The sequence below is a fragment of the Oculina patagonica genome, chromosome 4 (assembly GCF_052425735.1).
Source record: "Oculina patagonica isolate OP01 chromosome 4, crgOcupat, whole genome shotgun sequence".
Lineage (NCBI taxonomy): Eukaryota > Metazoa > Cnidaria > Anthozoa > Scleractinia > Oculinidae > Oculina > Oculina patagonica.
Window position 1 is genome coordinate 56,110,902 of NC_135761.1, and position 24,959 is coordinate 56,135,860.

The window sequence follows — 24,959 nt, forward strand, 5'->3', positions numbered from 1 at the left end:
ATAGTACTATGAAAGATAAAAGATAGTTTTCCTCAATAATGGTGTACAAACTACATCTAACTAATAGGCCAAAGGTGAGATGCCAACGCGGAGTAAAACAAAGACGTTCATCTTAGTTATGTTCTTGTTAAGAAAAATACAGCCAGAAAATACAAAGAAAATATTACACGGATATGTAAGAACGCAATCATACTAATACAATCTTTTGGCTAAAAGGTTTGTGAAATTAGTTTACCCTTGAAACATCTCTCATGCCAGCTGGGTATGTCAACACCTCCTTGTCAGCTAGTTCCAGAGCTTTATCAATTCGATTGGCACCTCCCTGGCAGCGTAGGCCAGCAACCCGGCGGTTGACCTCCGAGACACTGAGTTGAGAGCCACTTAATGAGTTGAATTTGAGAACCAACGTAGGATCAGTGCTGTATGGTATAAGTGCAAAGTGACTTCCAGACGGTGAGGCGCCAAAATGACTGACCAAAGCTTTTACAAAGTTCAAGACACGATTCCAGTTTTGACCAGTACAAGCAGTCGCAGACGAGCCAATAATAAATGTGGTATCCATAGGAATTGGGCAAATACCGCCTGTTTGGTGAAATAACAAAGTTATTCCAGTTATAATAGTAATAAAAGATGTAAAAATCGCTCTTTATCTATCCCCGCACTTCGGTGAATGGTTAGTTAAAAAAACATCTTCGTACCACATACCTAGTGGAGTTGTGGGAGCTGGTGTTGGTGTCGTAACAGGGCGAGGTGGCGCTAATTCAAAATAAAAGAATTCCATTGTTGTTAGTAAACGCATAGTGATGTTAGCCAAAGAGTGATGTAAAATTAAGATAAATATAAAAACGATAATTGCTAAATGACTTTTAAGGCTCAGTGACAAAGGCAAAAGCACATCAAACGATATTTTGAACAATACCTATACAAATGCCAGTCCTTATTTGTCGTGGTTTGTCTGGTAAATCATCATACGATTTGACTGTAAACACGTTAGCTGGTGAAGTTGCGATTTTTTCAAGTTCTGACTTGTCAACATTGTCGCCAATACCAACAACGAACACACTTGCTTTTTTGTTCCGTAGCCGCGAGGAGAGTTCGTCGAGAGGGGTATACGGTCCTTGGTCAGTTGTTTGTCTTCCATCCGTGATTACAATAACAGGCTACAATACAAAGAAAGTAACAAGTACGACAAATAAACAACTGAGAATTAGTGAATAATGGAACAAAATCCTCTGAAAGACAGAGGCAGCAAACAACGAAACAAACGGAGAAAAAAATAAGAGTGATGGATCCTTACCTTTGATTGTCAGCCTTAAGTTATTGCAATGGGCTTATATTTGTTAAAAGAGCGAACGTATGATGGCTGTTGATTTGTTATAGCACAATGGAAGAATAGTTAACCTTTATAATTGTACACAAATTGTATACAACTTATAGGGCAAAGGTCAGATGTCAACGGAACAACTAAGACGTTCATCTTTTGGTGGCACAGCCTGAGTTATGTTCTTGTTAATAAGAAACAGAGCCAGATAAATAGCAAAGGAAATGTTACATGGATATGAATGAGATCCTAATACGCATACTAATAAATCGTTTTGGCAAAAAGGTTTGTGAAATGAGTTTACCCTTGAAACATCTCTCATGCCAGCTGGGTATGTCAACACTTCCTTCTCAGCTAGTTCAAGAGCTTTATCAATTCGATTGGCACCTCCCTGGCAGCTTAGGCCAGCAACCCGGCTGTTGACCTCCGAGACACTGAGTTGAGAGGCACTTAATGAGTTGAATTTGAGAACCAACTCAGGATCAGTGCTGTATGGTATAAGTGCAAAGTGACTTCCAGACGGTGAGGCGCCAAAATGACTGACCAAAGCTTTTACAAAGTTCAAGACACGATTCCAGTTTTGACCAGTACAAGCAGTCGCAGACGAGCCAATAATAAATGTGGTATCCATAGGAATTGGGCAAATACCACCTGTTTGGTGAAACAATTAAAATAACATGTGACGTGTCTAGTTAGAAGAATGTTAGTTAAAGAAAAAAACCCTAAAAAACGCTCGTTATTTATATTTTCACAAAATACGGTGCGGAAATTTAGAATTTTTAGGGCTTAACTGAAAATTGTATCACTGATAATACCCCGCCTTGATTATGTGCGTACTTTAGTGGCAAACGCCCCTCTATTTAATGCATAAGAAACATTTTATCTATATCATGCTAAACCTCATTCAGACATTTTAGAAAATGCACTGTTCAGATAAGAAGCACATTGATGAATCTAAATCTTAAATGAAATCAAAAATGGGAACTAAAACACAGTTTTCGTTGGGTCGTTGTCGTTTAGGTCAAATTATTTTATTGTAAATATTATTTTTTTCAATGATTTAATGTGAACAAAGTGTTGCAAAAAGATCCGCATTAGGTGCCGAAATTAGTTTACAAACAACTGTTTACGTTAACACATACCTGATGGAGTTGTAGGTACTGGTGTTGATGTAGTAATAGGCGCTTGTACTAAAGAAAAGAAAATAGATTCAATTTTTGTCAGTAAACGGATAGTGATTGTAATATACGAACAGTTATAATGCACCCCATCATTTATTGAAAGAATTCAATAAGGGTTGTAATAGGGGAGTCAGGTGTAAATTCTCATTTTAATTCCACTGAAATTTGAAATCTGTGTAACTCCAATGACAGCTGCAACGATGAAAATAAAGCGCTATTTTTATTTTTTATCTTCAAGACAAACCCATCAACTTACAGTTGCAAAAGAGGCTCTTTCGTATTCTCAAAGCGATATTCTGAAGTTCCTTAAATGAAGCAGATAAAATGACATTCTCTTGGCTTGATGCAATTTCCCTCAGCTCTGTTTCATCAGCTCCTTTGCCAACTCCTACAGCATATACGGTAACGCCTTTGTTCTTTATTCCTTGAGATGCAACTGACAGTTTGGTGTATGGTTTAGATGTTGTTTGCTTTCCATCGGTGATGACAATCAAAACCTGAAAGTGTTTGATATAAAAGTAAGTGGTTTTAAAACGACTAATAAACAGTTAATATCGTTTGAACACGCCCTTGTGACACTTTTTTTTTAAAGGGGCTATGTCACGCAATTTGAGGCAATTTCGGCACTGCCCAACTGTTCATAGAATTAACTGAAACATCACAAAAACGGCTTAAAACTGTAGAAGAAACACAAAAAGGCCAAAAAGGGGCATGGATGGGCAAAATTCGATAAGATTAAAACGGAGCGCACTTGGGTAAACTTGAAAAACGTCGGCCCGACGTTTTCAAGTTTATCTCAATTTGTACGAAAGTGTCATTTACAAACTCGAAAATCATCCTTGCTCGTTATGTGGCCGTTATTTGCCAATAAAAGATTTTTGCTGTGCCAATTTCAAGTTTTGAATTCTTAATAAACGAAAATATTAGATTACCTAAAATACCGTGATCCATCCCCTTAAAATAGTTCCAGGATAGTAACATGAGCTCTATTTGCAAAGTTAAGATGATATAGAAATAGCATGACGGTTATTTAAAAGTTAAGTTATAAAATTCGTGTGAGTTTGTAATGGTTCTTTGATACCACGATACTTTACCTTTTGCACGTTTGGTCTCATGCCATTTCTAGCCTGGAACAAATCACTGTCTGCAAGCAGAAGACCTTTGTCGGTAAAAGTAAAACCGCGCTGCCAACGCATTCCGTCAAATGCGTCGTTGACTTCACTCGTTCCCTGTTTGTTGTTAAATTGGTACACTATCTCAGGATTGCTGCTATAGGCAACTGCTGATATCCGTGTAGCTGAAGGACTGACATCAAGTTTGCTGACCATTGCTTTTAGGAATCTCTTTATTCTTCCCCAGTTGCTACGTCCAATGCTTCCAGATGAGTCGATGACAAATCCAATATCTATGACTGGCTTGCAGTCCTTTTCTGCAAAAAGGGAAGGAGCAACAAATTAAACTGTGTGGAGCAAAAAGGCTCTGATATATATTTTCTGTAATCAGATTAAATACATGTACCTAATTTATACTCAATTATATCGATAGCCCAAAAGCAGGACCCATTATTAGGAGGTGAATCGAGTCAATCTACGGAACACTTCACGTCTTCTCAGAATGCACAAATTCTCCTAATGTCGCTTTTAAAAATATTTATATCAACATCGAAGGGGAGAAGAGAGAAATGTCTCAACAATCGTTACATGGATTGAAGTTTTAAACGGATAAACGCAGTTAACATTATTTTCCTCAAATTTATTAAACATACCACATGGGCCACTGTTTGCTATTGTCACAAGTTCACCACTTATGCAAGATTGTCTCCTCATGAAGCACTCAGAGCGATCCTGAACATCATCTGATGTACAAACGGGGCTGGCTGTGTCAGGACAAGTGGGACAGATGCACTCTGCCTTATTGTCCACAACCCTGCAGCCTGTGTTGTAGGGGGCGTTGCAGCCGTCCGTCTTACATGGATCTGAACAAGTTAAAACCTTTATATTAATATTGGTGTAACAATAACCCAGGTTTAGCCTCTACAGCCACATTAGATGACTCTCATTAGCAACCTGTCACGGTGCTGCTACTTTATCCATCGACTGACGGATAACAACAATAATAACTACAATTAAACATCAACTGAGGAAATGCTTGCGCGCTAATTGGTCGAAATTTATTGGCGATGAAAGTTTTGACCATGAAAATTACGTAACCTGTAACGCAACTCAAGGCAAATTTCAACAAAACTTGGATATTTACGCGACTTTTGCAAACGACATTATCAAGCGACTAGTAAAAAGGCAGTTGGAACATTTAGGACGAAATTTCCAAACATCCATTGGTTTCAAGCTAAAACAAAACAGTACTACTTTGCACTGACTTTTCACCTAAATTTTCCATGTAATGGTATAAAACAAATCGACCACAATTTGCATGGTCAACATTCTTATATACCATATAAGTGATGTGATAAAATTTCCAAAACTGTGCACTGAAACCACGAGCCGCTAGGCGAGTGTTTCCGCTTGATTTTTAAACATTATATGACGTCATTTCTATGGTCTATAAAAGTGTAGACCATGAAAAAATGTGGTGATTGGTTAAATGGAAACTGTTTTCGACGACACTGATTCTCGAAAGTCAATGACCATTACCTACCTAGAGGAGTTGTGGGTTGTGGCGTTGCCGTTGTTTTTACAGGAGGCACTAAGGGAAGAAGGAATATGATTAATTTCTCTTTTTTCAGGTAAGCTGATCTGTGTTATCATGATTTTTATGGAGATTATTATTATAATTGCTGTTATTATTTGATGTAATATAGAAGATTTTTAATGGCATAAAAAGAGAAAGAAAGCTGAAAAATAAAATCGTTAAAAGCCAGAAGTGCAAATTTATTAATATATAAAAAATACGCTGATTCATAAATAGACTCTACTCAGTGACAAGAACTGATGCACATCAAATGAACAATACCTATACAAATGCCAGTCCTTATCTGCCGAGCTTTGATCTCCAACTCGTCATACGATTTCACTGGGAATACGTTAGCTGGTGAAGTTGCGATTTTTTCAAGTTCTGACTTGTCAACATTGTCGCCAATACCCACAACGAACACACTTGCTTTTTTGTTTCGTAGCCGCGAGGAGAGATCGTCGAGAGGAGTATACGGTCCTTGGTTTGTTGTTTGCTTTCCATCCGTGATTACAATAACAGGCTACATTGTAAAAAAGGCAACAGATAACAAAATAAGTAAACAATAAAAAAATACAAAGATTGGTAGATAGGTAGACTGAAAACTAACAAATAGTAATACGATAACTTATCTTTAAAGCAGTGCGTCTACTAGATGGCTCATAAAATAGCGCATTGATTAGTTTTACTGTCAGTGGTTTAAGACATTTTAGAAGTGGTTCCCTTGCTTTTTACTCACGGGGGTGTGTGAAAACAAAATAATCATAAACATAATATTCACTTTACCCTTGAAACATCTCTCATGCCAGCTGGGTATGTCAACACCTCCTTGTCAGCTAGTTCCAAGGCTTTATCAATTCGGTTGAAACCTCTCTGGCAGCGTAAGCGGGCAACCTGCCTGTTGATCTCTGAGACACTGAGTTGAGAGCCAATTAATGAGTTGAATTTGAGAACCAACTCAGGATCAGTGCTGTATGGTATAAATGCAAAGTGACTCCCAGATGGTGAGGCGCCAAACGCAGTGACTAAAATTTGGACAAAGTTCAACAAGCGAATCCAGTTGCGATCACTACAAGCAGTCGCAGACGAGCCAATAATGAATGTGGTATCCATAGGAATTGGGCAATTTCCACCTGTTTGGAGTGAAAGAAATAGAAAATGTCATATATGAAGTTTTAGAAAATAAAAAACTGTTCGTTATCTGTACCTGCACTTTTCCGTGAAATATCAAAAAATTTTCTGGCCTCGAACTTTATTTGTCAGAAATAAGCCCTTGTGGAAACGAAAGTGTCGAGGGAAAGGGGTTGGGGAAATGAGTGCAGGCCAACATAAAAGTTTTCCTCTTATGTCAAAAGTTACTGAACGCGCCTCCATTGTCGCTTTGAAAAGGGCTAGTTGCCACTCTCTTTAATTCTAAAATTGCACGTGAAATTTGCCACGTTTACCCTAGATAACTTCTGTTGCAGTTATTAGGCAGAACCCTTCTGCAGATAAGATATGCATTTTGCTGAAGCTAACTCTTTAATGGAATGAAAATGTAGTAGTGTACCATATTTCTCGATGGGGTCTTTGGGGACGCAATCCTTTTGACAACCGTTAAAGCAGCATTTCTGATCATCTGTGCAGTCATTATCTCGTTGGCATTCATCTCCTCTACGATCACATACTCCATCTTGTCCTTTCGATGGGGCCGGACATCGACCAGGTTTATCTGTGAAAGGGGGAAAGATTATTTGATGTTTTCACACACCAAAGAGAAAAACTGATGAAAAACACACCAACTAAGACTAGGATTGTGTTATATTGGTAGCGATAAGAATAAAAAGGAACCTACCTGCAACACACTTTGGTGTAAACGGCCTTGTCAGCCGAGTTCCTGATATTTCTTTGCCTTCATCGTCCACACAGTAAGCATCTGGCCCATCCTGCTGAACTGGCGCAAATTTGCCATTTCGCGTGCAGCTTGGGATAAAACGGCCTGGCAAGTAGTTTCTCAGCGCGTCAAGGTATTCTTTCTGACATTTTGTAGGATTGGGACCTTTATGGAATAAAATGAGCATAACATTGAGTATCCCCATACAGAGTTAGAGTTTGGGCTCGGCAGTCTCGTCAAATAGGTCTCCCACTCATAATTAAAGCAAACCGAAGTTTTCTTTCATGCCTTGGTATACCTTTTAAAAGACAAGAAACACTCTTATTTGCTTCACATTATGGAAACTGGAGTTAGGCGTCATCAAAGTGAGTCTGTATTTTAAGAGAAAGGATTATTCCAGTGATGTACTTATTTTTATAAGCCACATCAAAGAAAGCCTCAGGGCTGGATCAAGTTAAGCTTTCAACGGGATCTCTGACTCGAGATGTGAAGCCTTTAGGAGCTATTCAATTGTGAACTCTATTGATTGCTGTTGAGTTTTGAAGTAATTTTCTACCATTCTGGTGAGGTGAAATCGATTGTTAACTAATACATATGAGCCGAGAAACATGGACGGTTTGCCATGGACAGCCATTGTCAGAGTGATGTTCTGTCATTGGCATAAACAGACAAACCCAATATATTGCAATTGTGCACATATTACTTACCATCACAGTTTGGTTGGTATGGACGAGGTGTGTCCGTTCCTTTTATGGCCCTTCCGTTGCTGTCCACACAAAAACACATCAAACCTTTACACTGAACTGGATCAAACGATCCATCCGGTGTGCAAGCTGGTGCAAATGCATCTGCTGAACCTTGAAGTGCCGCCTTGCGTTGCCTTTCACATGGTGTTTGAGGTCTATTTGGAGGATCAGATTCTACACAAATAACACAAATAAAAAAGTAATTATTGTATATGTCATGAAGTGAATGTCTTGAATTGATAACACAGTAGTAGCTCTAGGAATGGTATTTGTGGTAAAACTTGGTTGCCTTGTCATCGGCTTTAATCAGTTTAGTAAAAGTAAATACAAATGCACTGATATCCCTAGCATTCATTCATTAGCATTACTGAAAGTGATTAAATTGGAAGCGATGTTTAAAATTGCAAAATGGTTGCTAACCGGAGAGGCGATGAATTCTGTTTTCACACTCTTTACGTAAAAAAAAAATAGTTTGGATTTCGAAAGACTGGTGATTTCTCAGTTAAGATACTTGCACTTCCCATCGTAAAAAGACAAGTTCAAATTTCTTACCAGGAGTGGGTGGACAGTCGGGAACCTGAGGTAGCAGAGTCCGATTGAGACCTAAATCTTGACCATTGCTGTCAACACAAAAGCATGTACTCCCATAACATTGGACATCTTTGTAGCGACCATCTGGATGACACTTGGGAACAAAACGTCCTAAAGACGAGAAGCGCGATGCCTCTTGGAATTGTCGTTGGCATTTTGTCAGTCTCCATCCTGGTAGGTATACAAAAGCAAGTGAAACAATCAGAGAAGATGGAAATGGTTGTACCCAAGCAAGAAAATAGGTGAAGTCTTGCATTGTTAAATAAAAAGGAAATAAGCACAAATTATCTTACCCTGAGATTCACAGTTTGGTTTAATAAAGCGTGCTTTTGATGTGCCTGGAATTGCTACTCCACGGCTGTCCACACAAAGACACACTGAGCCGCCGCATTGTGTTGGATCGTAACTACCATCAGCTTTGCAACGAGGAACAAATCTGCCAGGCAGGAGGCGAAGTAAAGCGGTTTTAAAGTGACGTCGGCATTCTGGTTGTCTCTTAGCTGTTTAAAGGACAGATGAAAACATTAAATAGGTCTTCGTAACAGACATCTCGCGTGTCATCGAAATGACACATATCACATTCAATTAAAATTTCAGTAAGGGTTATCATTACCTGGTAGGTCACATTCCGGCCACCCTCTTCTTTTAGTGCCTTGGATCTCCCTTCCGTTCTCATCGACACACCAACAATCCCAGCCAGTGGTACATTGCACGGGGTAATAGGAACCATCCTGCTGACATTGCGGTACCCACCGACCTACTACATGCCGCTCGGTGGCTGATCGTCTTTCCCTCTGACAAGGTGACAGCGGAAGAGCTAAAAAAGTAATACAACGGTAGAAAGACATCAAACCTTCCAACATGTCTTCACTTAAGGTGAGGTTTTTCTTTTGTATACTGCTGTTTGGACTAAATGCTAAGTCTTAGGCATTGGGATTAAATACCAAGGTTTTGCTGAGGGTGAACAATATCACGCCTACATGCATTATTTATTCATTAGACTCGGTGTAGGTCAAGATTAATAGTACACAAAAAACATAAAAATCCACACAATTTATAATACAATTTTTGTAACTTAAAAAAAGTTTAGCCAGATACATTTCGAACTAATAACTGTGTTTAACTTATGCGTGTAAAAATATATGAGTGTAAAAAATAAAGTGTAAAAACGTATGATGTCACTTCTTTTGATTCTAAACGACTTTTTAACTCTGTTAAACATTTGAATTTCACTATCACGACTCGAAAAATTATAAAACCAATATTTTTAGACCAAAGACAAAGTAACGACTTTCTAGTCTACCTGGCGTGTCATCACAAGACGGAAGTGATGGGAGCAGCTTAGCTGTATCCTTGACTTGTGTTCCTTGCTGGTCAACACAGAAGCACACAGCTGCATCACACTGCACAGGGAAGTATTTTCCATCTGGTGTACAGTGAGGTACATAGGCCTTACTGTTCGAGAGTGTATTTGCTTTCTGATACTGTTTCTGGCAAGGTGTCTGAGGTTTACCTATACGGATATTGCAGTTTGATTAGTTACATAAAATAATAATCCTTTTGCCTCCTAGGGCGCTTAATCCGTTTTTGTTAAGGGTCATGTTGGCAGGTACACAGCAAGCTAAGGTTTAGTGCTAAAAGTCATGCTGACGAAGAAATTGGTATAAATTAACCCTATCCAGACCGAGGGGGAAGTGCCCGCGCTGACTTTGAACGTTTATAACTTTTTCAAGATTCAACCAAACGCTGCTAAACTTTGCGAGTTTATCTAAAATTTATCTGGGAACAATTTGGTAGGATAAGTTGTTGTGTCAGGAACTTGACGTAACCATGGCAACGGGATTTTGACAGGCATGTTTTCCCAAATTTGTAATTTTCGTGTTTCTATTAATAAGATTTAACTTTAATGTAATTATTTTCACCTTTTTACGGTTTTTAAGCACAGTTTTATTGATTTTGAGTACTTTCAGCTATTTTGGGCGGTTTTCTGACGTTTTGAAAAAAATTGGAAATCCAAGATGGCGGACCAAGATGGCGGCTGTTTTGACATTATGACGTAATTGTCACGTGATGTGATGTCATCATCCCACATGACGTATACCAAAGGATAGATTTTTTGGACATACTATATATTCTCAAAGTTTTATTGTGATTGCTTAAATTTTCTGAAAAAGCCCGGTCTGAATAGGGTTAATATAGATGGACGTTCTGTTTGTATTGAATTCTAAACTAAGTAGACCAAAAATGAAAACCGACAATTGCAAGAACACTAATAAGGTCGACCTAGTAGGAAATTAAAAGATGAGTTCAGTTATTTCATCAGTGGCGGTTGTGTGCCATTTTCAAGTTAAGGTTTTTCATCACGACTGTGTCTACTCTACAGAAAAGTGACCTTGCTGCATACCATATATAATATGTTTACGACAGTCCTAACACCCATGTGTACAAGCAACACACAAAACAAGACCAACCTCCAGTAGCACATGATGGCCATCCCCTTGTCGCACCAGTGATTGATCCTGAGCTATTAGAACACCAGCAGTAGCCACCAGCACACTGCACTTCATCGTAGGTTCCATCCGGCAGACACCTGGGCACATAACCACCTTTCGCGTATAGCCGCTGAGCAAATGCTTCCTTGTATTGTTTCTGACATTTGGTTGGTTGATCAACTACAATTTACAAATACTAATTTCATAAATTATGATTGTTATATTAATTTACTGATTCTCCTTATCTATAAATAATAAAAGTGGGATAAAAGGTTCTAGTTGCGGCACAGCCAACGTTTTAGTAAGTGTGGTCACTGCTAAAGGGCTGGTTAGCTTCTTCGAGATTGTTCTGTTTGTTCAATGTCTTCACACTTACAAAAGTAGAAAGGATCTACGTATAGAGAAGCCTCTAAGATAACGGTCCAAGGGCTACTTATTAAATATTTTCTTCTAAATCTGCGTTTGTCGTTTAAATAAATAGCTGCGTCATGAAGCAAGTAACATACCAAATTTAAGACAGTTTGGAGGACTGTATGCAGATTTTCGACTTCCTGGAATTTCTTTTCCATTTTGATCCACACAGAAGCAGACGGAGGTGTGACACTGGAGAGGTTCATAGTTGCCATCTGGTCTGCAGCGTGGGACATATCGACCCTCCACGTAGTTCGTCAATGCTGTTTGATACTCTTGTCTACATTTGGTATCCGTACGGGCTGTTAGAAAGACAAAGATAAGTTAATATTTAAGGTGATTCGTCCAATTGCAATGTTTTAACGAGCTGTTTTCCATCCGAACGTAGAGAGACCAGAAAACAGAAGGTCTATTGTAACTGATTTTTTTATATGGCCTTCCGCTTTATTCTATATACACATTCATGTAGCTATACAGGCATCCATATAGCTTTTGATCGCCTATGGAAAACTGCGATTTTTGAATGTAACATCTCTTTACTAATTTGGTGAAAAATATTCAAATTTTCAAATGCCAAAGTAGGACAATTGATATGTTTCCAAGGGGTGATGAAAAAATCAAGTCATAAAAAGGAACCTATATAGCTAATTACCTGTTGGACGCGATCTACTCAACCAGTCGTCGTACCACCGATTTAGAACCTGTGGTGTGCGCCTGGGAATCTCATCTGCTGGGTAGAAGAACACCCTTGATTTGTCAGAAGTGAGGTCTTCCAGTTCTTCTTCCGGTGTGTATGGACGTACGCCGATTGCATATATATCAATATCACGATCTCTTAATGGCTGCGATGCTTTTGATAAGGGAGTGTATGGGACTTGGTCCTTGTCTTGTGGCCCATCAACCAAGAGGATAATCAGCTGAATTGAAAGATTTCAGCATCCAAATTATTTTTATAAAAATAATAATAATAAAAAATATACAACAAGCCGTATGATTCTATATGCCCTCGTGGCATATATTGAGCATCAAAAAGAGGTAAACACAAATGTCGTTTAAGTTAATTGAAAAGGCGTGGCTTGCACTGGCTCAAACCATCATACAAGCGCATAAAATTGAAAACAGCATTGTTTATTGTAGTCTTAAGTGGTAGCGACGGTGTCTCGGTAGTTGCATAAGGCAGAATTTCGGTACATGTAGGACCTACCCACCCTCAGGTAGTGTTTGAAACCAAACCATTATGTTTGGCTTGTCTGCTGTAGGTAAATGACGAAAATTGCTCATATTCATCTGGTATTTAAATTTGTAATCAGCTGGATGTTTAGCAGAAAGATAATCAAAGTATCACCTTGGAGATAACTCGTTAAAGGAAAGCGACAAGTTTACTTTTGCATAGCTGTATAATCATAATAACTTACTCGTGGGACATCTCTTCTCATGCCAGACTGAGGACTGAACAAAACATTGTTGGCCAGGTCCACAGCTTTGTCAATTCGCGTGCTTCCACGTGTGTAACGCATGTCATCGATACGACGTTTGACGTTCTCTGGTGTGTATTGAGGTCCTTGCAAAGTGTTGAGACGGAATGTTACCCGAGGTTCCGAGTTGAACGCAATAGCACTGTAATGAACGCCATCTGGTGATGCACCGAGCGTGTCCACCACTGTCTTAGCAAAGGTTTGGAATGCGTTCCAAGACTGTGGTGTTGTTCTTGAGGATGAACCCAGAAGGAATGCTACATCTGCAGCAGGATAGAGGCCTGAAAACATTGAAAAGATTTAGTGCTGAATTGTACATATCTAGCCTAGGCAAAATGTCGGAATTAGGCAAGGCGTTAACAAAAAAAAATTGTAAACTGCTTTCGCACTGTCTTTCGTGGTGTTATAAAGAGATGCATACGAATCCTATGAGCATAACTATTTCTATCACAAAACAAGTCATTTACAATAGAAACAACTATGAAGTTAAAAAGTTAAAGTTAAAAGTTTTAGTTCACTTCCTCGCTGTTAACTAGTGCATAGAATCTGAGGGATTTATTACAACCACCAAATTACCTCTATTACGTATGTAATCTCTCCAACTGTCCCAAAGTCTAGGTCCAAAATTTGGCAAGCGGTCAACAGGCTCTCTGTAAACATTTTGTGGGCGTGAAGCGACGTCATTCAGTTCCTCGTCGTCCACGTCAGGTCCTACACCAAGTACATACACCTGCACTCCTCTATCCTTCAGTTTCTGGGATGCAGTTGCCAAGGGTGTGTACCTATCAGGGTAGCTGGACTGCGTGCTTGCTGTTATTACAAAAAGCAGCTAGAAAAAGAATAAATAAGAATTAGCGTAGTCAATAACCAAGAAGTTGCGATATAAACCTATTAACTCTCCCAAGTGCGTCCAATTACGAGAGGTTACGCCTAGATTTTAAGAATCCTCCCTTCAGTTGAAAACGTTTAAGTAAGAGCAAATCACTTTTCAAAGGTCTTTTGTCAAATACTTGATTGCAAAAGTTATTCCATGGCATGTAAAGTGATTTCTTTTTGCCACGAACAACGTTACCTTTAGCCAAAAGACTAAGACAATGAGGAACAATGATAAATTACTTTGGAAGATTGCGAACTTAGGTGTCACATCAATGAGGACGTTCATCCTTTAGATTTTCGATCACAATAAAGGTGGCGTTTGCGTGTGGCTGAAAGTGCCAGTAAATTTGTTACTTTCTGGAGAACATGTGATGCGTCGACGGGTAAGTGAAGGTTAAGTCTGCGTCGAGCCTAGTGGCCCATCAGGTCAGAGCTTATCCCGGTTTTTGTAGCATGAAGCGACTAGGAGTATTTCTACTCCCCCATGGATGGGATGCTACTCATCGCAGGGTTATCCCCCAGCATTAGTCCGCCGGTACCCATTTAAAAGTAAATTGTCTTGCCCAAGAACACAACACAATGACCCCGGCCAGGTTTGAACCCGGACCGCTCGATCCGGAGTCCAGCGCGCTATCCATTAGGCCACCGTAGTTAATTGTTAGCTCAAAGTTTTTGAAAAGCTGACGTTTCTAGCGTTTGCCGTTCGTCGGCAGAAAATTGAGAAGAATGTGACTGTTTGATAGCGTTTGTTTGACTGTTTGATGCTGTAGCGATTATAAGAGAAAATCATAACACTTGTACTACAGCAAAGAACGCACCTTCGGCACCCATTTTCTCATTCCTTTTTCCTCAGTAAATAAGGACCTGGAAGCCATTTGTAGACCACGATCTAGTCTGGGTGTTCCTCGTTGCAAGGTGGCCCTATCCGCAAGGCGTTTTACTTCATAGTTGTTCAGTATTTCGTCAGGTAGAGTATTAAAGTTAAAAACTTCACGCGACTTGTTCCCATAAGAGACCATTCCGAAATTTGCGGATCTCGGTGCAACGTGAAAACGGTCTACTGTCTTCTTAACAATGTCCTTAAAGTTTCTCCACATTTCAGGTGAAACATTGTCTGACGATTCCACAACAAAGCCAATGTCCACAGCTACCCAGCGATCTACACAAAACAAACCTAAGGTTAGTTCTTTGGAACGTACATTACATGTCAAATCTCAACTTGATTCATGGATTGTGTGAAAAGTACCACAAACGTTACTTCTGTCATTTTCATGCCTTTTGAGTGCTGCTTCCTGACTCTGAAGATGACTTCTGCTGAGGTTGTCGAAACGTCAGTCACCAACAACAGTTCTTTTTGGAACTACTCTCACCCGGATGATACCCCTGATACCCTTATGTGCAAGAAAAAACTAAACGTAACATGACTTTATCTTACCTTTTAGGTATTTTTCCCAGTCGTCTACTATTGTGGGGCGCCTTTGTGGAAGGTCATTAACAGAGTTTACTGGTTTAAAAACATTTTGTGGTCTCGATGCAATATCTCGCAAGTTCTGTTCTGGGACCTTATCTCCGATACCAAGAGCATAGATCTGTATGCCTTTCTTTTTAAGAGGTAAAGAGGCACGATCAAGCGGTTTGGATGGCTGTTGGTCTTGGGCTTGTCCAGAGTCCGTGATTACAAACAGAAGCTGCAAAAGAATTACAAGGAGAATCATGCAGTTTAGCTGCAGAAGAGATTCGTTTACGTAGACATTGATTTTAAGTTAGTGACAAGAAATTTGTTCAGTTTACAAACTAATGCTCTCACGAGGAGTATAGGCCTTAGGTTCCTCCAACAGTTTGATGGCATCAAGGTAGAATAGCAATTGGGTTGATAGTTAAGTAGTAGCGACTCTGGCCAGGGCGTAACTAGGACACCTTCAAGATTAAAATCCGGAGAACTAACTTCTTATCCCTTTTCTCGCCATGCAGGTCATTTAGGCTGTTTAGTTTTTTTCTGGTCAGCTATCACGGAGCGTTTTGTGGTCTTTGAGTGTAGATGTCGACTTACCAAATTATAGTTAGTTTTATACAGTAATAGTTAGTTTTATAGTTGCAACATGCAAGCTGGTACCTTAATGGAGTCTCTTCTCGCTCCGCCCTCAGGTGTAAAAAGATACGTGTCAGCAAGCTTCAAGGCACTGTCAATCCTTGTGGGTCCATTACTATATGAAACTCTGTCGATCAACCTGCGAACTTCGTAGTTATTTAGCTGTGGGCCAGTTAGTGCATTAAATGGAAATCCAACTGTCGGCGTGGTATCAAAAGATATCACTCCTATGCGAGCTCCCCTTTCGGACACTGGGAATTGGTCAGCAATTGATTTAACAAAGTCCAGGGTGGCTTTCCACTGATCTTGTGTTGTCGAAGGTGATGATCCAATTAAGAAAGCGATGTCTACTGGATAACTACGTTCTGTAGAAATAAAAGAACACCCATTTAAAGCGGATAGGTCAGGGTATTCTTGGTAATTTCATTTACTTTCGTAATTAAGAGGTTTCTAAAAATTGACAGAGCAAAAGTCATTTATTGGCAAAATCACGGTCACATTACAAACAAGGATGATTTTCTAGCACTGTAAATGACATTTCCACAAAAATTGAGATAAACTTGGAAAAAGTCGGGCCACGTTTCAAGTTTACCCGAACGCAATCCGTTTAAATCTTCTCGAAGTTTGCCCATCTATGCCCTTTTTTGCTTTTTGTGTTTTCTTTTTAGTTATTCCACAGATTTTAGCGGTTATTGTGATATTTCAGTTATTTCTATGACCAGTTGGCCAGTGCCGAAATTCCCTAAAATTGTGTGACATAGCCTCTTTAAAACGTGGGCTAAATGACAGGCAAAGGCAGAAATGTTTAGTGGAAGGTTTATTGTTGGTTATATACTACATATACAAAACGTAAAGGAAACAGAGAGTGAAAATAGCAAAAGTATGTTTACCTCTCACGCGACTCTTGACCTGGCTCGCTATCTTGGTGGTTATGGCAGGTGCAGGCTCATCAGGTGCAACAGCATAAACATTGTCATCGCGAGAAGCTATTTTACGAAGGTCGTCCATATTGGTGTCACTTTCCGGTTTTGTGGAGAATGCAAAGACCTCCACATCTTTGTCCTTCACTTGTTTAGCAGCACTTGCCAGGGGAAGAGATTGTTGATCCTTTGACTGGTCTCCATCTGACACTACCAGCAAGAACTAGAAAATACAATAAACATGGTATCATGTTGAGAGGTCAAAGGTCAGAGGTCAGAGAAAAGAGATCATTTAGATAGTCCTGAACAAGACGAAAACAAATGATGTCAAATATTAGTTGATACCTTTGAGGCTTCCTTTCTCATTCCGCTTTGTGGTGTGAACATTTTATCAGCTACCCTTTGAAGACCAAGATCCAGTCTCGTCGTCTCCACTTTCTCATACGGAATTTCAGAAATGCGGCGTTTGACTTCATTCAAATTGTAGTCTGAGCCTTTAAGTGTGTTGAACTTCAAAGCCAACTTAGGAACCTCGCCTACTGTTGCAACGGAAAGGTGAGTACCTCGTGGTGATACTGCAAAGGCATCCACCAAAGAGTTGACATCATCGAGGATTGATGACCATTTCGTAGGTGTCGTTTGTGGAGAGGATGCAATTAAAACTCCAACGTCAGCAGGAGCAGTTAGATCTGTTTGGATAAGAAGAGAACATCAATTTGCCCATGTATCAATAACATAGAACGTGGTAGTTTACCAAAACATCCACTATCAAGGTTGGCATTGTTTTATTTTTTGCATATATTTTTAAAGAAATGCTGAAAACATTTGAAAACATACACGTATGTTGACTCTGCACCATACAACCCCTTATGTTAATCATTTATTGAAATGACTGTTCATAAAGCAGCATAAAGCAGCAACTTAAATATATTCCACGACTTAGTGAACTTAGTGAACACTGTACAAAAATTCATATATCTTTGTGTAATGCCTTTTACACACTTCTCTGCAAATTACTAAATTACTAATATAACACCGTAGCAAGAGAAGAGCGGGAAGGCAGCACTAACCTGTTTGACGGCTAGGATCGTCAACATTTCCTTTAATAGTATCAGCTATTCTTTTTCCAGTGCTAGCTAACTGATCAGATGGAATGATGTAGACATTGGAAGGCTTGGTTGTGGCGTCCTCCAGATCTTTCTGATCGACACTAGGCTTAATTCCCACAGCATAGACATTGATACCCTTGCTCTTGATACCTTCGGATGCTTTACTGAGAGGCGTCTGATCGGGATCCTTAGTTTTTGTGTCCAAAGATACCAAAACAAGGAACTGTGGAAAACAAATTTTACATAACATTGTAATGAACACTTATGTGCTTAATGCGTCTTAGCAATTGAACAAATTTCCCCTTACCTTCCTAGACTGAGGCTCGCGACTTAATAGAAAGTTTATTAAACCTAAAAGCGCTTTCAAATTAACCGTTAACCACTATACATGATTTTCAAGAGGGCAACTTTAATTTTTTTTTGTAAGTTGGCTTGCCAAAGTAATTACATTCAGAGGGAAGTATTGATATGATCGTTACCTTTGGAACTCCTGGTCTTGAACCGGCCTCTGTTGTAAAGAGCTCTTTCTCGGCAACTTTCAAGGCTTTATCTATCTTAGGTGTACCTGGCATTTGAGCTGCTGTGTTCACCAATCTCTTCACCTCATCCCTGTTTACTTGTGGCCCTTGCAAAGCATTGAACGGGAAAACGATGGTTGCATTGGTCCCGTATGTGATAAGTGCCACGTGAACGCCACTTGGAGAAATGTCAAGGCCATCAATGATAGATGTTGTAAAGTTGGATATCCTCTGGATGCTTTCAGGCGTTGTGGCATAGTCGAGAACTAAAGCAACATCTGCTCCAGTGGAGGGTTCTACAAGAGTAAAAAACGCTATCTTGTAACATACATTTTTACAAAGTGTAGATGTTCAAGAAATAGTCGCCTCCTCTCTGCTTAGGTGCCAGTCCGCAGAGAGGAATTCGTAAGCTCCATTTTAACGTAGAAAACAATATGCCTGTTTTTAATTTAGGGACTAAAAGAACCACGTAGGAAGCCACGGTCCTTTGCAGTGATTATCATTCAAATTTCACTGTCTGGGAGTGCGAGCTAATTCAAAAAATGTATTGATATGAGCTCTGGTACAAGCTTTAGTCACGTTACATTCCTAAAATGCCTGTGGCAAGAACGGCACGAACGGACCCTGGCGATACAATATTAAGCTATAGTTTTGTTACTATTAAAGCGTCTTACCACATTGAGGCCAACCCTTTCTTTTTGTGCCAGCCAATTCTGTGCCTGTAGCGTCAACACACCAGCAATAGTCCCATCCAGCTCCACACTGCACCTCTTCATACCGCCCATCTGGTTTGCACTGTGGAACGAAGGTGCCAATGTTGTAGTTCTCCATTGCTTGGCGGTACTTTTCCAGGCACAAACTTTTCGTTGGTTCTAGAGCAATAAAAATTTTGTAAACGACTTCTTACGCGAAGTATAAAGTCATACAAGTGCTTAAGTATCAAATGCAAACCCTGTGGCGAATTAATCCTCCAGTGAACGGAATGACGTTTTCTTGTCGATAAATGCTCTGCTAGCATTCGTTTTAAAAGCGCGAGAGGAGTTGGTAAATACCAAAACAAAACCCGCCGGACGGTCACCCCGTTAACACAGCCATGTTGTTTTACGGCCACTTTATTTTAGTCAAACAAAAGCTCAGTCAGTCATTTGCTTATTCAAAGAATTTCTTCAATACGGCCACTCTTTTATAACGTCCAAACTGGATTAGCGGCGTTCCACTGTATTGAATTTCTGTCTTCAAAATTGGCCGTTTTGCCTTTCAAACTTGGACACCCGCACTTTTCATTTTTCTTCTGGCTTTTCAACCATAATCATATCTTCAGAGAATACAAAGCCGATTTTTGTCCAGCCTCTAGCTTTAAATCACACCTTCAAAGAATACAAAGCCGATTTTTGTGCAGCCTCTAGCTTTAAGTCTTCTACTTACCATCATCTTTTGGTCTTGGAACAAGGCAGTTAGGTGTGCCAGGGCGAGTTGTCTTGGTTCCCGAGATCTCGTTGCCATCCTTGTCTACACAGAAACAAACGGAGCCCTGACACTGAATCTTCTCAAAACTACCATCCTCGGTGCATTGTGGAATAAAACTTCCAGGCGCTCTATTTTGAAGTGATCGCTCTCTTTGTTCTTGACATTTTGTTAGTCGATCGCCTACAGATAAAAAAAACACCACATTAATGCTTGGCACTAATTGTACCTTATTACTTGTGTTGCTACATAATAAAATGAGTATAGATACTCATTAGCGTTGTCAAACTATGTTTTAACTCGGTTTGTCAGTATCACAAATGTAATGTTAAACTTTTTGCGTAAGCTTCATAGCCAGGATAACACGGCGTAGTTGCCATATTTTGTGAAAGTGTAGTTCTACGTAATTTTTAGGTTGTCCGTTCTGTCTGTTCGTAAAAGGAACCTTTACAAGCACATTTATGTAGATGTAGACACGAAGTGGTCTAAAACACGAAGTGGTCTAAAACCTTCTAGCTGTTGCTAACGCTCGAGTTCTTGCAAGATGCTTATCGGTGTTACCAACCTGGTGCAGGACAGTGTCTCTTTCCTCTGCCTCTGGTACCTGGTATTTCTTGTCCTTGGTTATCAACACACCAACAGACGCCACTGGAAACCTGGCACTGTAAAGGTTTGTAGCTACCATCCCTATCACAGTCAGGCGAATAACGGCCAGGAAGAGTTGAGCCAGTGTATCCCTTCGAGTTTATACGTTCCCGCAAGCATGGGGTTAGTCCAGCTTGGATATGAATCAGAAATAGATAAAAGGATTAATTTTATGAGTTTTGATAAATCATAGTCACCAGAAATTCCTAATTTATTAGCAGCCCACTTGTAACAAGCATAGTTCTTCTAAGATACACCGTACAAACTTCTTTAAAACCTAACCCGTATATCCAATTGCACAAAATATCATTTTATTTCCACATTTTGTTGTGGACAACCATATTTTGTGTGGAATTACCAAAAGGCCTACAGACGGAAATTGCCTCGGAACTTTAAGAGAAGTATAGACAACACAATGTAACCGTTTACGATTACATGCCCCTGTAAGTATTGGGTTAACCCGGCTGTATAAAGCACGGTGATGCTGACTCTCTTTAGAACTCTCTCACAAAGTAACAGCCCACTTGTAAGGAGAATATCTTTCCACACACGCGACAACAAACTAATTTAAAGCCTCCATTTAGCCAACTGCACAAGTCAATATATGTAAAACATTTTTTTTTTTTGTGGAGAACACTATTTTGGACGAAAGAATAAAAAAGGCCTAGACATGATTAGGAATCGATAAGAAGCTATATCTTTACCAGTGGGAGGACAGCTTGGTTTTCCTTGTGTTTCTGTTCGCAGGATTTGCATGTTGTTATAATAAACACACCAACACGTTCCCGTAGCCGCTGAACATTGAATGTCATCGTAGCTACCATCAGGTTTGCACTGCGGTACATCTCTGTTGACTTTGACGTCGTTTCCACGGAAGTTAAGGGCGTCTTGTCTCCTCTCTTGACACTCGGTGGGTTGCCTGCTTAAAGCTGCAATATTACAAGTTATGTAGGTATTGATAAATTTGTTTTAGCTTTATATTACCGTATTTAACAACGTGTACCGAATAAACGCCCGGGTCCCCAAGGTGGAGCTGTAAAAAATAAGTCCCTCAAGCATTTTTTTTGAGGTGTAATAAATAGGAAGGCAAGATGGCAAGAAGGGAAGATGTATGGCTGTCAAAAATAACACTGGGCTCGAATTAACTGCAGGAGTCAAATAAACGCCCAGACTACCAGGTCGAGTTTCAAATAAACGCCACGGGCGTTTCACAGGGAAAATACGCTAAATAATTTCAGTAACAACATGAGTGTTACCGTAAAATCCAACTGCAGTTTAAGTACGTACAGACTAGACACTATAGCAATTGCCTGTACCTTCTTCAGAACAGTTTGGAGAATTGTTGTCAACTGCGGTGTTGGGATAAGCATTTCCATTTTTGTCAGCACACCAGCACTCTAATCCCCAAGCATAGCTACATTGCACTTTCTTATAATTTCCTTTACTATCACAATCTGGTATCGGAAGGTCGGTTATTCCAGATGCAATCCATCTTTCCTTTTCATACTGACAATTCGTGGAGTCTCCTGTAAGAAAATGGGTACGGATTATCAGAAAGTAACTTGCGCTACGTTTACACTAAGCAAACATATAGTACATTTCTGATAGAAGCCTTAATGTTAATTCGCCTTCTAAGGAATTAAAATCCAATGCGTTTGAAATGATAAACAAACTAAGTTAATGGTTCTAACTTAGGAGTATCAGGTGGAGTTCGTATTCTGTGATTATCTGGGTGCGTAACTGACGTATCGACACCCCTAAGCGAAAGTCACCTTCAAAGTCGAGTGGAGATTTCGTGACTCTATAGATGACTCTTCCACACAGGTTGTCGAAACTTTAGTCCTCAACAACACCCGTTTCAGGCCCATCCTCACCTGGACGATCATATTATACGAGCCACAGAGTTACAGATTGCAGAACCGAATGATTTGAGAACATAACCGCAATTGTCAAGTGGTTTTATGCTATATACTTCTGTAATAAGGTCATAGCGAAACCAGAGCTGCATGACTTGAACAGTTCCATTATTGAGATTCAATATTTGCAACTATGTCTTGTAATATTGCAGTACAAATAAACGTTGTGGTTGCTGTTGTCGTTGTACTCTTACCTCTTTTTAAGCCGTGTTGTAAATAATATCACACACAAACCTTTATCGGGACAGCTGACCCTTCCTTTGTTCCTCGTTCCAGGTATTTCTCGTCCAAGTGAATCTGCACACCAGCAGTAGCCAGTTGCAGAGTAACACTGCATTCTATTATATTGCCCACTGTCGTCACATTCCGGAGCAAATCGCCCAGGGGGTGCATCTCCTAATGGTCCCAGTGCTGTTCTTCGTTCTTTTTGGCACTTAGTCATGTCAGCTACACAATTAAAAAAAATAAAGAATAAGGTTAAGACAGACACATTCCTTCATGTTAAAGATGGACCCTCTGTATTATATTGGGCTTCTTTTCTCCGATTGCTCCAGCTGGTAGGCTCACGGTGAGGATTGTGTCAGTGTAGTGGAAGTGGTGCTTCACTATCCACACATCTTCACAACCCGCTTCAAAACACACACAACTTCACAATCCGCTGTTCACACTTGTACACTGTAAAACCAAATTACTGCAATCGAGCTTTGGGTTACAAGGTCAAAAGTTAAAAAAATAAAAAATAGTTAAAAAAAATAGTTAAAAAATACTCACCCATCAATCCACAGCTTGGTACACCAGAGGTTCTTGTGTCTTGCTTCTCTACTCCATTCTTATCAACACACCAACACACACCAAGGACAGGGTGACACTGAACAACATTGTAACCACCATCTGGCTTGCAAGTAGGTACAAACTTTCCAGGGGCTTGTATTCCTTTCCATCCAAGAGCTGCCTGGCGCTCCTTTTGACACATGGTGAGACCGGCTGCCAACAAATAAACGAATGTTTAACAAAATCAAATGAAAACTGCACAAAAAAATACAAATTAGGCTTACCCATTGGGCCACATCTCGGCGTTCCAGATGCTCTTGTCCTAGGTATCTCTCGCCCGTATTTATCAACACACCAGCAGAATGGAGTACCTCGATGACACTGCACTGGACTGTACCCTCCGTTGACATCGCATCTCACCATGGACCACCAAGGACCACTTGGTCTTAAGAATACGCTTGGTATCTTCATTGAAACCACTGGTTGGAGTTGTTTCATTTGTCGTTCTTTTTGACATGTTGTCTTCACACCTAGCCAGTGCAACAGATGTTGTAAGTTTGTTTAAAGGCCTTATGTGTGCTTCTTGCAACCGAATCTGGGTTGGGCAAACACCATTCTCATAAATTATTTACTTTTATAAGCGTGAGTTTTTTACTTTTGTTAACAAACGCAAAAACATGACCAACCAAACAATGACATGATGATTCAAGCTAGCTACAGAAATACCTGGTTTTGATTTATCTGGACATCCAGATTGTGGACTTCCATAAGTTTTAGTTCCATAAAGTTCATTTCCGTACTGATCAACGCACCAACAAATGCCGTTCCAACACTGTATATGTTTGTACTTTCCATTTCCAGTGCATTCAGGCTGAAATTGGCCAGGTCTTCCGGATGCACGGAGTCTCTCACGTTGGCACTCAGTCAAATTGGCTGGGTAAAGTGAATAAAATGATTCGTCAATATCACTAAGTTGCACAAGTTTTATTTCCTCTGCATTCTTTTTCATTAATGCTGATTGTATTGCATCTTGCATAGTGAAAAAGGGTTTAGCGCTGTCAGCCGGAATAACAGAAACTATTTTTTTAATTATTTGAATGTGAAGGTTGCTTTTTGTCACAAGGTTGTTGCAATCGTAAAATGTTAACTTAATTGGCACGTGAAGATGTTATAACATTTTTTAAATCATTTTTTTCCATACGTACTTTTTCATACCTTTTTTCTACGTACATTAAAGTGTCCAAGATCAGAGACATCGTGAGAGAAAAAGAGAGATTTTACGCTTAATCAGTAACTGCGACCCATATTTTCAAATCTTTTTACGAGCCTGATGTTTATGAAAAACTCTTTTTCGTTATTAAAAAAAGGGTCACATAACCACAATGACCAGTATCATAAACTAACGTTAGTTGCAGGCAAATATTTACAAACCTGTGTCAGCACAAGTAAGTTTGTCAGTGGAGAGTGTCCTTGGAATAGGTCTGCCATTCTGATCTACACACCAGCAGTAATCACCAGATGGTGCACATTGTACAAGTTGAAATTCACCATCTTTTGTACACTGTGGCACAAACACGCCATCTGGGGCCGATCCACTCCAAGCCAGAGCTGCAAGCCTTTCTTTCTGACATCTCTTCAGTCCAGCTGTTCATTTAGAAGAAAAATAAATAAATGGTGTATACACCACCGCTCGTTAAACTTGATTCGTGTTTGTTGTTGGCTTTAGTCTTGACTTCGCTGATTCTACGAATTTTCGTTTTTCCCTTTTTGTTGACTTAGCTGGGAAATTTATCATTAATTCAATGTGCACGCTTTCGAGATTTTCTTAATCAGGACATCTTAGATTTCTTAGATAGATAGATTTCTTTCCAGG

At 39.7% G+C, this 24,959-nt stretch overlaps 1 protein-coding gene across 1 annotated transcript in view; it reads right to left on the minus strand.

Moving 5' to 3' along the window:
* LOC144650785 (uncharacterized) overlaps positions 1 to 24,959 on the minus strand; it is a 130,754-nt gene that overhangs the window by 46,731 nt on the left and 59,064 nt on the right. The window contains exons 69-108 of the mRNA XM_078510528.1: positions 24,518 to 24,730; positions 23,813 to 24,019; positions 23,371 to 23,616; positions 23,087 to 23,299; positions 22,550 to 22,762; positions 21,716 to 21,925; positions 21,104 to 21,328; positions 20,320 to 20,532; positions 19,716 to 19,937; positions 18,965 to 19,162; positions 18,252 to 18,586; positions 17,734 to 17,995; positions 17,009 to 17,352; positions 16,634 to 16,886; positions 15,768 to 16,108; positions 15,090 to 15,342; positions 14,473 to 14,813; positions 13,355 to 13,607; positions 12,719 to 13,059; positions 11,956 to 12,220; positions 11,399 to 11,605; positions 10,872 to 11,072; positions 9,704 to 9,913; positions 9,014 to 9,217; positions 8,694 to 8,900; positions 8,362 to 8,571; positions 7,771 to 7,983; positions 7,025 to 7,228; positions 6,740 to 6,901; positions 5,977 to 6,323; positions 5,473 to 5,713; positions 5,158 to 5,205; positions 4,268 to 4,477; positions 3,597 to 3,931; positions 2,759 to 2,999; positions 2,464 to 2,511; positions 1,626 to 1,972; positions 920 to 1,160; positions 706 to 756; positions 236 to 582 (exon numbers count right to left, since the gene is read on the minus strand). Coding sequence (XP_078366654.1) covers positions 236 to 582; positions 706 to 756; positions 920 to 1,160; positions 1,626 to 1,972; positions 2,464 to 2,511; positions 2,759 to 2,999; positions 3,597 to 3,931; positions 4,268 to 4,477; positions 5,158 to 5,205; positions 5,473 to 5,713; positions 5,977 to 6,323; positions 6,740 to 6,901; positions 7,025 to 7,228; positions 7,771 to 7,983; positions 8,362 to 8,571; positions 8,694 to 8,900; positions 9,014 to 9,217; positions 9,704 to 9,913; positions 10,872 to 11,072; positions 11,399 to 11,605; positions 11,956 to 12,220; positions 12,719 to 13,059; positions 13,355 to 13,607; positions 14,473 to 14,813; positions 15,090 to 15,342; positions 15,768 to 16,108; positions 16,634 to 16,886; positions 17,009 to 17,352; positions 17,734 to 17,995; positions 18,252 to 18,586; positions 18,965 to 19,162; positions 19,716 to 19,937; positions 20,320 to 20,532; positions 21,104 to 21,328; positions 21,716 to 21,925; positions 22,550 to 22,762; positions 23,087 to 23,299; positions 23,371 to 23,616; positions 23,813 to 24,019; positions 24,518 to 24,730 — 9,422 coding nt within the window. The remainder of the gene's footprint in view (positions 1 to 235; positions 583 to 705; positions 757 to 919; positions 1,161 to 1,625; positions 1,973 to 2,463; positions 2,512 to 2,758; positions 3,000 to 3,596; positions 3,932 to 4,267; positions 4,478 to 5,157; positions 5,206 to 5,472; positions 5,714 to 5,976; positions 6,324 to 6,739; positions 6,902 to 7,024; positions 7,229 to 7,770; positions 7,984 to 8,361; positions 8,572 to 8,693; positions 8,901 to 9,013; positions 9,218 to 9,703; positions 9,914 to 10,871; positions 11,073 to 11,398; positions 11,606 to 11,955; positions 12,221 to 12,718; positions 13,060 to 13,354; positions 13,608 to 14,472; positions 14,814 to 15,089; positions 15,343 to 15,767; positions 16,109 to 16,633; positions 16,887 to 17,008; positions 17,353 to 17,733; positions 17,996 to 18,251; positions 18,587 to 18,964; positions 19,163 to 19,715; positions 19,938 to 20,319; positions 20,533 to 21,103; positions 21,329 to 21,715; positions 21,926 to 22,549; positions 22,763 to 23,086; positions 23,300 to 23,370; positions 23,617 to 23,812; positions 24,020 to 24,517; positions 24,731 to 24,959) is intronic.